At 43.0% G+C, this 13,582-nt stretch overlaps 1 protein-coding gene across 4 annotated transcripts in view; it reads right to left on the bottom strand.

Moving 5' to 3' along the window:
- TTC34 (tetratricopeptide repeat domain 34) overlaps nt 1-13,582 on the bottom strand; it is a 19,180-nt gene extending 5,598 nt beyond the window's left edge. For 2 of the 4 annotated variants that reach the window (XM_032448742.1, XM_032448741.1), the window contains exons 1-9: nt 13,509-13,582; nt 11,670-13,253; nt 10,889-11,114; nt 9,739-9,931; nt 8,627-8,793; nt 6,804-7,074; nt 6,334-6,548; nt 1,998-3,230; nt 371-578 (exon numbers count right to left, since the gene is read on the bottom strand). In XM_032448742.1, coding sequence (XP_032304633.1) covers nt 2,709-3,230; nt 6,334-6,548; nt 6,804-7,074; nt 8,627-8,793; nt 9,739-9,931; nt 10,889-11,114; nt 11,670-13,201 — 3,126 coding nt within the window. In that variant the 5' untranslated portion in view covers nt 13,202-13,253; nt 13,509-13,582 and the 3' untranslated portion in view covers nt 371-578; nt 1,998-2,708. Of the gene's footprint in view, nt 1-370; nt 579-1,997; nt 3,231-6,150; nt 6,549-6,803; nt 7,075-8,626; nt 8,794-9,738; nt 9,932-10,888; nt 11,115-11,669 lie in introns of those variants that run through there. The other 2 variants (XM_032448743.1, XM_015882123.2) reach the window with 2 other exon arrangements.

Raw genomic sequence — 13,582 nt, 5'->3', positions numbered from 1 at the left:
ACTGGTGGTTTTAGGTTCTCCTAGTGCCTGGGAGCACATCACAAAAACAATGAGGATAATACGAGTTCAAAGAAAAAAATAAAGTCAGAAAAGTTTTGTTCAGTTCTGCCTGAGCTCTGAGAAAAGCTGCCATCTGAATATCTAACAGCAACCCATCTTCCATTATTTCTAAGCTGTTCCTTGCCTGCTGGACTGCAGCACACAGTTAGGAAACTTGCATAATGGTGTGACAAATATTCTCACACCTGATATTCTTCTTATATCTCTATTAAAAATGTGGAATACTTTATAAAGCCATGACTGACAAACCATCATTTGTGTAGAAGCACAGTCATGTTTTCAAAGCTTTCATTGTTCATTACCAGCATACCGTAATGGTGTCCTGAAACGTGCTGCACAGGAGACATTCAAGAAGCAGATGTTACAAGGGAATTTCTTTATAGCTGCACGCATAGAAAAGAGTGACAGATCTCAAAGCAGTTGGAAACAGTTCCATGATCTTGAAAAATTCCAGCTTAACTTTAAAGAATCACACAGGAGTGATCACTGGATGGCTTCTTCTGTCCCATTTCTTCAGTCTGGAATTGGAAACAATATCCTGTTAGAAAACAGCGTGTATGTAATGAAATAGTTGTGATTCAGCTGAGTGGTCCCAGGCCCTGATATGGGTAAAGGCAATAGATAAAAACGAGACTTACCAGCCTGGGGTGGGAGGGAGATGTTTGCTGATAAATACTGATGGATTTCTGGTGCATAGCTATTGCTGGCAGGGGAAACAGCCTAAAAGGAAGGCAGACAAACCTAGCTCCCTAGCAAGAGCAATGCCTCTGATGGCTGCTGTGATAGCTTGTTTAACAGAGCAGCAGTCTGGCTAGAGCCACATTCAAGAGCAGTGATGCTATTAAGACATCTCAGGTGGTCTTCATGGACTCATTAGCACAGAGTGAAGAATCACAATTAGCCTCAGAGTTATATCAAAAGCCAGAAATGGTGGCTGGATAATAAGAAATGCTGGGCACTGTCAGGAAGGACTCCTTCCCTAAAACTGTGCTGTGTTATTTTTTTTTTTGAAAGATAATGTCTTCTGGCAAAGCATAACAATAGAGTGGTGGAGATATGTGAACATGTGGGCATGGCACGCTTTTGGCCATTAGGTGCAAGGCCTGGGCAGTAACTGAAAGAAATAGGTCACCTTTAATCCTGCCTGCTCCCCAGGAGACCAGGAAATGAGTGTCAGAATGGGTTGTGTTGAGTGTGAAATTGTGCTAGGCATGCATAATGCAATGACGCTGCTAATCAAACCCCTCTCACTGTGACTAATCAGAAAGATCTATTTGATATTCCAAGAAATTAGTTGGAAGAGCAAGCCCACAATGGAGAAATAAAGAACAAATCAGAAGCTCAGGCACAGACAGAGATAAGGACTTTGATCACAGTACTTTAATGTGCACAGAAAGAGTACAAAGAAGATAAAAGAAACAAATAAAAATGCTGATGAGAACAGTTTGGATCTGCAGAGAGAAGCAGCCATTAATCTAGACCATGACTAACAGATAAGAAGTGAGTTGCCTTCCTGGTTCTTGAAGAAATAGCAGTTTTAGGCTATTCAGGCTGAAAACCATTTTTTCCTCCATGTAACTCTATAGCAATCCTTCAGGGGTGAATTTGGCCACTGTCTTTAAAGAAAAAATGCTCCAGGGGCAAAAAGGAAGAAAACCAAGTATCCCATTTATACATAATGTAAAGACTTGGATTAATAAGAGTATCTGAGTCACTGTGAATTACATATGAAAATTCAGAAAGTTGGAACTGCTCTCAGCAGAGGCTGTTAATCCAGTGGTCCACTGCTGTCTGCTCTTTTGGATTTCAAGCTTAGAAAGAAACTTTCCTATAGCATTTTGATGCCAATTAGGAGCAAGAAGTGCTCATCAGTGTCAGCGGGATTAGAATCAGAGTAACTTTTCTAGACTTTGAAAGAGAAAGAAACCCATTCTTACCTGTAGTATAGCTGCCTCTGTCCTTCAGAAATCAGAGCATTCATCACTAGGTCGGATGTTTCATCTCTGTTGGATCTCATCCTTCATTTTACTTATGTTGCCCAGGACAGAACTCTCTGCTTTGCGTTTGTACCGCCCCACTCCGTTATATTGCTGCTGATTATTGCAGTTCCATCACAAAATGGCACTTCCCTCCATTCAGGAGTGGGGTAGCTGGGTGGTGTAACACAGGATGCTTCACAAACTCATGAACACATTACAGATGTTACTTTCGAGTGACCTTTTTGGCCCACGAGATAAAACTATTAAGCTGAACAGTGTGCATTAAAGCTAATCAAACAAATAGCAAGGAAATACGTTGTTATTTCATGAACTGCAAGCAATCTGAATATTTTCCTTCGCTGTGGTTGCAACCAATGTAGTATGCAATTAATTATTCAGTTTAGCCAGATATCCCTCACAAAGGGGAGCTTACTTTCTTCCACAATGATTGTAAAGGATATTGATTAATGCCGTTTGCCTCATTCTTATTAGCTCTGTTGGTCAGTTTTGTTTCTCCTGATATTATTTACTTCTGGTCTTGCTGTGCTACATTCAGTGCTGTGGTCCAATGCATACGGTGGTCAACGAGCATCTTGTCCTTCCCTTATTCTTGCAGCTTCACAAGCAAACAAGAAAACAATCAGTCACTGGAAGATCCCCACAGATACGTTAATGGATGCTACAGCCGGATGCCTCTCGCTTGAGTCTTGTTTTCAGCTTCTTAAGGTCAGGATTATTTTGATCAATTTTAAGGCCATAATCTGTGATTTTCCAGGCCTCTTCATAATGCTGCATTTCAAAATTACACTGTGCAATCTTATGAAAAGTTTTTGCTACGCTTTCACTACCAGAGCCATTCATGATGCTGCACAATGCCGTGGATTCATCCAATTGCAGTGCTTCAATGTACTGTTTGACTGCAGCTTCTTCCTCTGACACTGACAATAGCAGGTGTCCCTTTGAGCAGTGGTCTTGAACTCGTGTTCTCAGACTGTTACAGCCATGCTTCTCGATCACTTTCTCCATATCTTTTAAAGCTTTGTCATATTTTTTCAGGTGCATAAAGCAAGCAGCCCTCTGTCGGAGGTATCTTGGGTTATCTTTGCTTGTCAAGATAGCCAGGGTAAAGAAACCAACAGCCTTCTTATAGTGATGCCCTTTAATCAGAACATTTCCTTCTTGGGCTGCTACCTATGGACATAAAGTTAGTTGATATTAGAAGGGCAGCAGTGAGGAAGTAAATTAACTAGTCCAGCCTGGCCACACATACGGTAACCAAATAAATGTTTTCAGCTGTTGAAATTGCATTTAGTTGGAGAATGTACAATTGGCAGATATAAAAACCAATCAGCCCATGGGCACTTGCTGTTATCTCAAGGGTTACTGAACCAGATCCCTTGTTTCTGCATGTGATGATAAACTTGCTCTGAACATTTATTCTGAAGTTGTTTACGTCCTTAAAAACCGCTATGTGAACTGAAAACAGGTTGGATCTAACTGAAACTACAGAGCATTCTGTTTATGAGAGCACATTGCTGCCATCTTTTCTAACAGGTGACTGTGGGAAATGGTGTGTTCTGGTTGATTGTGTTAGCACCACAGACATTTGCATGAGTTAATTAGTGAAGATTGGTTTCTTCTGTTAAGTATCCCAAAGCTACGGGAAACAAACCAACTGGTGGCTGTGCTGATCTCCATTAGTGAACTATCTGCCCTTATCTTAAGAGAAAAACAACATGAAAATAGAGAAGGCTGAGAGCCACATAATTTTTAGTCTTATAAAGGTCAATAAAGAAAACTCCATTAGACCTATTTGCCTCAAATGGATGTCTCATTATCTCTCCTTATTGGTAATAAACAAAGCTTTTAACATGCTGCAGCAGAGTGAGTATTTAAGTTATAAACAAGGCTGCTACCAGCAGCTTAGGTCGTACAGAAGACTGAGCCAAACAAGCTGAGATACAAAGCACAGGATAAATGTTTTCATCAGCCTGATTCCATGGGATGTCACACATTTGGGACGCTTGTAGCTACTGAAAACTCAGTTAGCTCAGCCACTGCTTCAGCAGCGATGCTTGAGCAGTCTCTAAAAGCTACACAAGACATGGCGCAGGTCTTCTTCCAGTCTGTGTGCCTTGGCTCTATGTTTGGCTGCTTAGACTGAACTGCTTGATGTTTAATGCTGGTTAGGAAAAGAGGTTCTGGATGAAATAGATCAATATTGCAGATCAAATCTGAGAACCACGTCTGAAAACAGTGATGGGAAATCATCCAGCCATCACAAACAGTTTAGGAATAACTCAGTTTTGCTACAAAATGATGGAAAATGCTGTAGGAGTTCAGGACATCCCTGGGCAAGGAGCTGGCCATCAGCCACACATGTAACTTCTGACATAGGAAACTGAAGGGCTGAAGCTACACCAGCAGCAAGCAAACTCCCTTCCTCTGACCTTTTGCAGTCTAACAAACCTTTCAGATTCCTATTCCCTTGTGGCTTCTCCAGTTGTTTACAGATTCCTTAGCATGGGACCCCTTGCACTATAAATAATGAAAGAATGTTATTACTTTGTTTTTCATGAAAAAAAAAAAAAATAGTACATCAAGAAGCTTTCCTTGCTCCACCCTTTCCTGTGCAGCTCACGTTGAGTTATTTCTAGCTTTCCAGAGCAGACTCCAGGATAACGGTGATTTATTTCTGGAATACCTTTAATCCCCGAGCAACGCTCCACTAGAGACAGACTATGGCACACTGGGTAAACCCCTGAACTCCTCATTTCAGTCTCCTTCCACCACAGGCACTGAGTTCCAATCTTGAAATCAACCCAGCCATCTCCATCCTCAAAAGGGGGCAGAGAAATCTTTCGTGATAAATAAGCACCAGTAAGGGGTTCTGTTCCATCCTTCGTTCCATTACTGAAAGAAAGAGGCAGAAATAAAGTGCCTCTCCCCTTGTAAAGGACTCACTAATCTGTGCCATCAGTTGAAACTACAAGAATTCATTTATTTCATATTGGTAGCACAGCAATCCCTCCTGCACTGGTTCAGAAAGCAGCACGGATGGACTCAGCTGTGAGACTTCTATACAGTAAGAGTGATGTGGTAGCAAGGGAAATTTAGCTGTAAAACTTATCTTCATTTGTAGATTCCTCCTTAGGGTCTTCATAGACACATTGATTGTACCTTTATCAACTTTATGTAGTGAAAGATTGTAAATTGGCTCTAAAATCTCCAAACTCTTCCCCAGAAGACTGAACTTTCTACATTATTCAGGAGACAGGAGCTCTTTTCTCTGTAATGGGCTATATCCAGGGACTGGTAAATTAATACTTGTTTACTTATATCCTCCTGCTGTTTTGCTAAAATACATACAAAGCACTCCTCTCTAGATGCATTTAGTATATCAGCATGTTGTTTGTTTTATAACCTGGGAGAAAACATAACAATATAGCTTCTCACCAGGGCACACTCAATCTACAAATTGAATAAAAGGAAGCAAACTGATTCTCAGAACACAGAGCTTCTGGGTAATCAGAATTGCAGATGCATGAGTGAATGTTAAAGCTCCTCACCATCAATCCGACCTTGTCCTGTCTTGTTATCGGAGATGCTTTCTCAGGGCTGAATGCAATTTGGGAGAGAAACTTAAAAAAAACCAGTGTAAAATACATACTCAGGGGGGCTGGAACAATTTGTTACTGTTATGTTAAACAGCTGTAGCTAAGAAAACCAATACCAAATCTTTCCAACCTCAAAGAGTAGTCATTTTAGAAAAACGTGAGTACATGTAAAATCCTAAAGATTGCATGAAAGAATAACAAGGTTTGAAGCATTATATGTGATTGAATCAGAACCTTGCGTTTCATTTTAGAAGGAAAATGAACAAAACATGAATTCCCTTTCCCCAGAAGCCAGCTCTGAGCACCATACAACTCACTCAGAGTATAATAGTAGCAAAGATCTCTTTAAATCTCTAGCTCCTCCTCACATCCCCTGCATTTTAACAGTGGGAACAAACAGGTTGTATGCTAGAGAGACCAACAGTAAATTCCCCACATGGAAAGAAGTGGTAGTGATGAATTATTAGAGACTGAAGCAATGAAAGAAATGGAATCCAAACTCTCTAATCTCAGATTGGCTGGAGTGAGGATGGAGGAAGAACCCACTTTATTTCCCATTCTTCTGATGATGATGTCTTCCTCAATGCTTCCTTTGAAGACAACACAATGAACATCTCCACAGCCTGATTTTTCTTCCCATTTATTTTCCCCTCAAATACATCAAAAAAGGATTGTACCTGGGAGAGATGCTGCTGTTGTTTAGCATCAACAAAGTTCAGGAGAAACTCCAGCTCCCTTTCATCTTTCTTAGCCAGGATGCTGAATGATTGAGCTGCCGCTGGCACGTTCCTCTTCTTCAGCTGCAACACAGCCAGTCTTGCACTAGCAAGTTCATCAGCGAGGGAATGGCCAAACACCTCCTGGAGGTGAACAAGGGCCTCTTCATACCTTCCTGTAGGTAAACACCAGTACAAGCTATATAACTCACTCCATGTGGAGAAAGCAACAAATCTTACTAAAGCAGGCTGTCCACAGCTCATACCTAAGGGTATTAATTACTGCATATCCTCCCCCAAAGCTTCCGCAAGCTTCTCTTGAAAACGATGACAGACATTTTGTATTTTTGCTATGTAACATTTACTTTCTATGAATTTACTAATCATTTGTTCACTTCTATGATTAGCTGGGTAAAAGAATTGGTACTTACCATTTGCAATCAAAACATCCGTATAGAAGATGTGGTACTGTCCTTCCTTGCGAATTTTTATTAATGCTCCTGCAATCACAAGAAGGTCTCGGAGGGTTCTTTCTTCCTTTGAAAAGTCTTTGGTAGCAATGAGCTCAGCTAACACAGTCCTGCTGTGCTGAAGGAGCCACTGAGCGACCAGCTCTTGGGCTTCGTGCTTTAAAGAGAGGATTGCTGGGATGACCATTCCTGCCTCTGCCTTCAGCGCCAAGGTCAAATCTTGCACTGCCTCCTATGCAGAAATGAGACCAAAAATGGAGTGGTATCAATGCCTACATATTGACATGTATTGTTTTCTAACATTTCCAGTTCTTACCTGCACACCCTTAGAAACTCTTTCTTATTCCTATACTGTGACTTTTCTACTTGCAATGCTGGTAGAAGAACACAAAGCTTTGAATGACTGATTCCAAGACATGAAGTGGAATTCCAGCCAGGAGAGATTCTTCCTGTCTTATAGATCTCAACAAGAGTGCAAGCTTCCTCTCACCAGATAGAAGGAGAGAGAAACTGAATTCACAGTAAGGAGTTTATTCTTCTCCTAGGCTGGATCTAATCTTTTTTAATCTCTTTCCCTCTGTTCATTAGAAAAATATTGCCTGAACAGTTATGATCAACTGAAGAGAACTTTTAAGGATAGTTTTATGGTCTTTTAAATTTTTTCTTCCCTGAAACTGAAATGGCATCTAATTAGAACTGTCAGATTCAGTCTATAAACCAAAGAATCAAACGCCTTCCATTTTTAACAAATGACTAAGCATGCAAAAGAACCAGTAAAACCTGTTCATTACTGCAAATTTCTGCTATCCCCAAAAGCAAACTGGCAGGCAAACGGCCAGTGTTAGCATTGTACAGAGGACTTTTAAGGTGGCCTGTATTATACTTAACGGACAATTGATAATGATAATTTATTTATCAAAACTTTATCAAAGATTCAAAAAGAGCATTCACTTTCAAGATACCCTTCAAAGGTGTGCATTGATTGGATAAGGGAGGGCACATTTCTCTCCCTCCATTTCCCTCTGTCTCTGGGTGAATACAGATACATCAATGATACTTGGTGCACAAGTTCTAAGAACAGAACTGTTAATTGTTCCACTCTGGCAATGAGAATCAGATCTGGCATCGTTGCATCCTCCAGACTTTACATCCAGCTTGTGCCTGGGGAATGAAGATTGATGATGGTGCTGAAGTCCAGACAGCAGCTGTTTTTGCAGCCAGACAGTTCCAAGCAGCAATGAAAATTCATCGTTTTACACAGTGACAACACTGTCTCAGACTTTCCCTGCAGCAGTGAGCAATGTAAATGTGCTTTTTAGACCATTTTATGCAAAGATGAGTTTTGCCCATTGGTTCGCACTTGGCTGTGATGAACCTTAATGGTCACAAATTATCTCACGCTTCACAGAACGGCTGCCAACCTAAAATTTGGAGTGTGTAGTTCAACCCAGTCACATCAGCTCGAGATGCTGCATCTCATCTAACACAACACCATGACATAAAAATGTGAGCTCAGATACAGGACAGAGTTGGCAGCATTGCAGATCAACGTATTGTAGTGATGGTGAATATGGTACGACTGAGATTCAGTCTCCTTCTCTCTAGATCTGGGAAAGCAACTCAGTTATGTCAAGTGGACTGTTTACACAAATAGCCCAAACCAGAGCCATTACTGAGCAAATACTTCGAGAAACTCTTCCTTTCAATGAGTCCATGGCAAAGCCTGGGTGTCTTATGCTAATGTTACACTACCAGAAAATTCACCAGCAAATTAATAGAGATACCTTTTGCTGCTTTAGAGCAAGGTAAATTAATCCTCGCCCACTGAGAGCATGCACATTGCCAGGGTCCTCCTTTAAGACAGCATTAAAATCAAAAATAGCAGTTTTCTTCTGACCGAGGTGCCCATAACATTGAGCCCTGATGAGGAGGCAATCTTCAGCATAGCCACCTGGAAGAGAGAAATGCAGTCATGCTTACTTTAAAGATCTCAAGTCGACTGATATAAACAGGGCACAGTAAAATCCCACTGTGTGCAGATGACTGAGCTCCACCAAAGGGCTTCAAACTGGCTAAGTGAAAACGAGGTGGTAGATTTCCATGTTGTGGAAAGTACAAGTTGGTTTGGCTAAGACAGCAACCCAGATGGGACTGTCTAATTGACTGCCACACTTAATATGCACTGGAATTTGTGGTACTAAATTTCTTTGCTTTAAAATACATGCTGCCCAAATAAAAAACACAGTCAACAGTGAAGATTATGGTCCATTCATCCACTGTGTGCAGAGCATAAATCCTTCCCCCATCCATACACCCCTTCCTTTCAAGGCAGTTTTGATCAGGATCTTAATTTGCCTAGAGTTGCAATCAATAACTGTGTCATCCCAATACTGGATGATAAATTATCAGTGCCACTGCAAATATTTTTTCATCGGGCATTGCAGCATCTTGCACAGCTGCCTGCAGAGACGAGCCTGCAGACAGGCCCCTAGCAATTAATTTACAGTAATGAGGCTTTTTCTCCCTCCTGATATGCTCCAAAACTTCTGTACCAAAAGTTATTATCAGTCTGGAGCCCTATCAATTGGCTCCCATAAAGACAATGTCTATTTCTTAACAAGCATCTGTTCTAGCAGGTGGGGGGTTGATAAGCTGGAATGTAAGGGCTGTGAAATGGAACCATATCCAAGCAATTAACAGTTTTCCATTTTCATAAACCACTCTCTCTTCTTCTCAGTGCTACTGTCATAACATTTTCTCTGGGTGAAAGGCAGATTTCCATACAAATATGGTATTGCTTGGGATGTGCCAGAAGCATTTCCATATTAGCCTAATGTCTCTCTTGAGGAAAAGCCAGGATAACGATCCATGCAAGATTATATCTTTATAATCTTACCTGAAGCAATGATGGCAAAAGAAAGATAGGCAATGGCCTCTTTTATGTCAGCATCTTCCTGTTTGTTCTTCAGGATGCTCAGCGCTTTGGAACGGCAGTGAGTTTGCATCAGCTTCCTGTCTTCATCCTTGAAAATGTCCATGATTGGCAGGAGGCAGGAGGTATCCCCAATTCTGATCACTTTCTTTAGCAGCTTAACAACGTGAGAGAAAAAGATAGGAGAGATTGGCATGGAAAGGTAAATGAGGTGTGCTCTTTCCCAATGCTTCTCATGTTTTACCGCTGTGCCAACCATGGTCCACCCAAAGACTGTGAATCTCTTCTACCTGACCCCTCAGCTGGCCATAGAGTAAAAGCATGGTGGGGAAAAAATAATCACCTCTTATCACCTCTGTAGCTGTGGCAGTCATTTTAGTGGATACACTAATCTTGCCTTGGTTACTTTGAGCAGAATCAGCTCTTTCAGTCTGCCCCTTAACTTGTTATAAATACAGCTGAACCATAGGATGATTGCTCCTGGAAAGGAGTCCTGCCTGACTTATAATGTCTTTGCCTCCATTCACTGCATTGAAAATCACCGAGCAGTTTTTACTACATTTCTTAAGGAAAAGAATCAAAAGATGCTTCCTGCAGGAAAGTAAGTGTGCTTAGCAGGTACTCAGCATTGAAATCTGAGCTAGAGAAGCCAGAAAGACAAAAGCAAAATTATCCTGATGCAGCAGACACATCTGACAAGCAGGTGGAACAGAAACATCTTAAAGAGAAATTTTTGGTGACATATTCCATGTAGAAGTTGCAGCCAAAAGCTGCAGATAGGAATCCAGCTTCCAAGGGCTACTTACTGGCTCTAGTAAAGTCATGTCAGTCATTCATAGTTTATTCAAAGGCAGCATGTTCTATTTTATTTAGTGTATTTTTTTCACAGGAATCAGTGGCAACAAAACCTGAGGATGTTGTGGCTGAAAGTTTATATGGGATTTTAAAAGATGCAATAGTTCCCTCTGATGGTGAGACCTGGTAGTTCAACTTAGTGATCCTTGACTGGAGAAACAACCTGTGGGAATCTCATCCATGGTTTCAAGCACAACTTGCTAGCTACATTCACCATAACATCATTGATCAGTTCCTTGTTCTCTTAGGTGCTCCCTACCTGATTGCCATCATACATGAAACCTTTCTTTAATTGCAGAAGTGCGAGTCGAGCCAGGATGGGAGATCTCTGTGGATTTCTGGAGAGTGCTAATGAGAGCAGCTTGTGAGCTTCTTCTACCCAGCCCATCTGGTACAGAGCATCGGCACAAAGGATCCGTGATGCTTCATCAGAAGGGTCCAGTTCCATCAAGAGAGAAGCCAGCTGGTAAACACCGAGGGCATCCCTGAAGGGAAACGAAAGAAAAAAAGAAAGGAAAAAGACAACTTTCAGGTAAAATGCTACTAACAATAACAGAACACCTCCATCTCATCTGGAAGCTGAGATACAGGCCATTATCAAATGGATGATACATTTGACCATATCTAGCGCCACAGAAATCTCTGTCACTTAATTCTATCATAACTGTCCTTTATGAAAGCATGTTCCTATGCAGCTGTGGATCTAAAGAAAGGTTAACAACACGCGATTCATACCTGACACCACAATGGGAAAAGAAAACATAACAATGACAGCGGGGGGAAAAAAAGTGTTGTTTCCATTGAAGAACAATGTGTTAAAATTTGCATGGACTCAAAAGAACAGTGTTAATGGGGTCCTGGAGCAGTGACCCATGTCTGTGAGGGCTTGTGTTTATGTCCTGATCTACCAGAGCAATACTGAGTGAGCTTCAGTTATAGCCCTGAGAACTGGCTGGGTAATGTATACAAAATACACTCCTTGCTACCCAAGCTCAGCTGTGTTTGTTTTTCTGTCCGCAGGCTGAACTGCCTCCTGGTACCTCTTCTTCTGGAGCATCTTCTGTCCCTCTTCCTGCAGAACCTTTAGCAGCAATCCTCTTTGGTTCCATGGCACATAGGCCTTGATGGTGAAGATGGTTTCTTCTAGCTTTAACTGGCAAGCTGTGATGTAATCCAGGGCTGTCAAGTAATGGCTGCCACCAGAAATCCGGATAAGCCCACGCCCACATAAGGCTTTAATACAGCTGTTAGGATGTGGGGAATCGTGCTCAATGACCTTTTGAAAGTCCTGCAGGGCTTGTTGATGATCATGAGAATGGAGGGCACAGAATCCTCGCAGTGCCAGGAGAGTATTGTGATAAGTTTTCTGCTCTGCTGCCAGGAGCTGGTCACAGATTTCCAAGGCAGCTCCGATGTGTCCATGCAGGAGATGGCAGTCAGCCAGCCGGACACTGAGCTCACGTTTGGACCCCGGGGAGATACGCAGGAGGAAAAGGACTGTTTGGATTACAGAAGGGAGCAGTTCACTACAACGATTGCTTCTGAGTTCGGTCCGAGCACGCACAGCCTCCCTGTATGCTGCAAACTTCACTTCCAGGACAGTTCTAGCCTGTTCTTCTATCCTCTCAGTGTCAGGTGGTGAGAAAAGCTCTTCAAAGTGCTTCATTGCCAGGTCAGGAGTTGCTGCAAAGGCTTCTGCTAAATCCTGCATCATTTCCTGCATCCGGCCACCCAAGAAGAAATAAGCAGCAGCCCGTTCCAAGAGCAGACCCAGCATTTTCTCATCTCTGAGGCTGTTATCTACTGACAGTCCCTTCAAGGCCTTGCTACAAACTGCCACGCACTCCTCAAATTTGCTTTTCTTGAAGAGGTAAGCTGCCTGCGCTCTGCAAACCCAGACGTCACCTGGTGCCACTGCAGACAAGAAGGCGTAGCAATTACCCAGCCAGTGGTCCAAGGAACTGCCATCTGGGCTTTCTTTCTGATACGTTGAGAGAAAATTAGAGAAGGCCTGGATGATCTGTGGCAGGTGTTCTTTTTGCCTGGTACACACATAGGCCACCGCCTCAGCCTGATGCCTCACAAACACTTGGATGTAGTCTGCAACTCCCTTCCTTATCTGCGTCCCTGACAGCACCCATGCCAACGCCCTCAGCAGCAGCAGTTCTACTGAATATTCTGGGTGAGCCTTGAGCAGAACGTTGCATTTGCTCACCACCTCCTCTGAGCATCCCCTCCTGAGCAGGGCCTCCAGTTTATATATTGAGGACAGCACGTTGTCAGGACTTAGGGTGGAGAGAAAGACAGCGGCTATTTCCACTCTGAGCGACGCAATGGCCACGTTCCTGCTCTGGATCTTGGGAATCTGGCTCTTACCCCTGCACCACATCTCCAGGGTGGCAATCACTCTCTCCCAGAGCCCGTTCTCCAACGAGTTCACTTTCTGTAGGGCTGTGGGGGCACTGCAGCTGAAGGCAGCCACGTAGAAAGCTGTGGCTGTGGGCAGCTCCTGCTGGGCGAGGTGCTGGTCCCCTTCTCTGCACAGCAGCACGGCGAGCCCCTGCGGTGACATTGCCAGCACCTGTATCTGCACCAAGGAGCGTCACTTGAGCACCTACAACAGCCTGTAAAACAGAAATCAGCATGAGGGGCTGCTGAGCTCAATTTATCTGCACTTGGGGCACGCAGCTTCCCTATGGACAGACACGAGTCAAAACCCTGTGATGAGCTGGACTACTGGGGAGCAAAGCCATGGGAAGAAACACACAACAAAAGTTAACAGTCCGCACCATGAGTGGGCAGAAGGATGAGGCCGAGAGCAGGGCAGGGATCCTCACGAGTCCCGGGGGTCTCACCCACCCTCTGCCCCCCAGCAGTACCTGGCAGCGTGGCTCCAAGGCGAGGTAGGACGGCGAGATGTGTCGGATGGGGCGGGCAGCGGGCAGGCGTTGCC

The sequence above is a fragment of the Coturnix japonica genome, chromosome 21 (genome assembly GCF_001577835.2).
Source record: "Coturnix japonica isolate 7356 chromosome 21, Coturnix japonica 2.1, whole genome shotgun sequence".
Classification (NCBI taxonomy): domain Eukaryota; kingdom Metazoa; phylum Chordata; class Aves; order Galliformes; family Phasianidae; genus Coturnix; species Coturnix japonica.
This window is presented reverse-complemented; position numbering and strand designations above follow the sequence as displayed.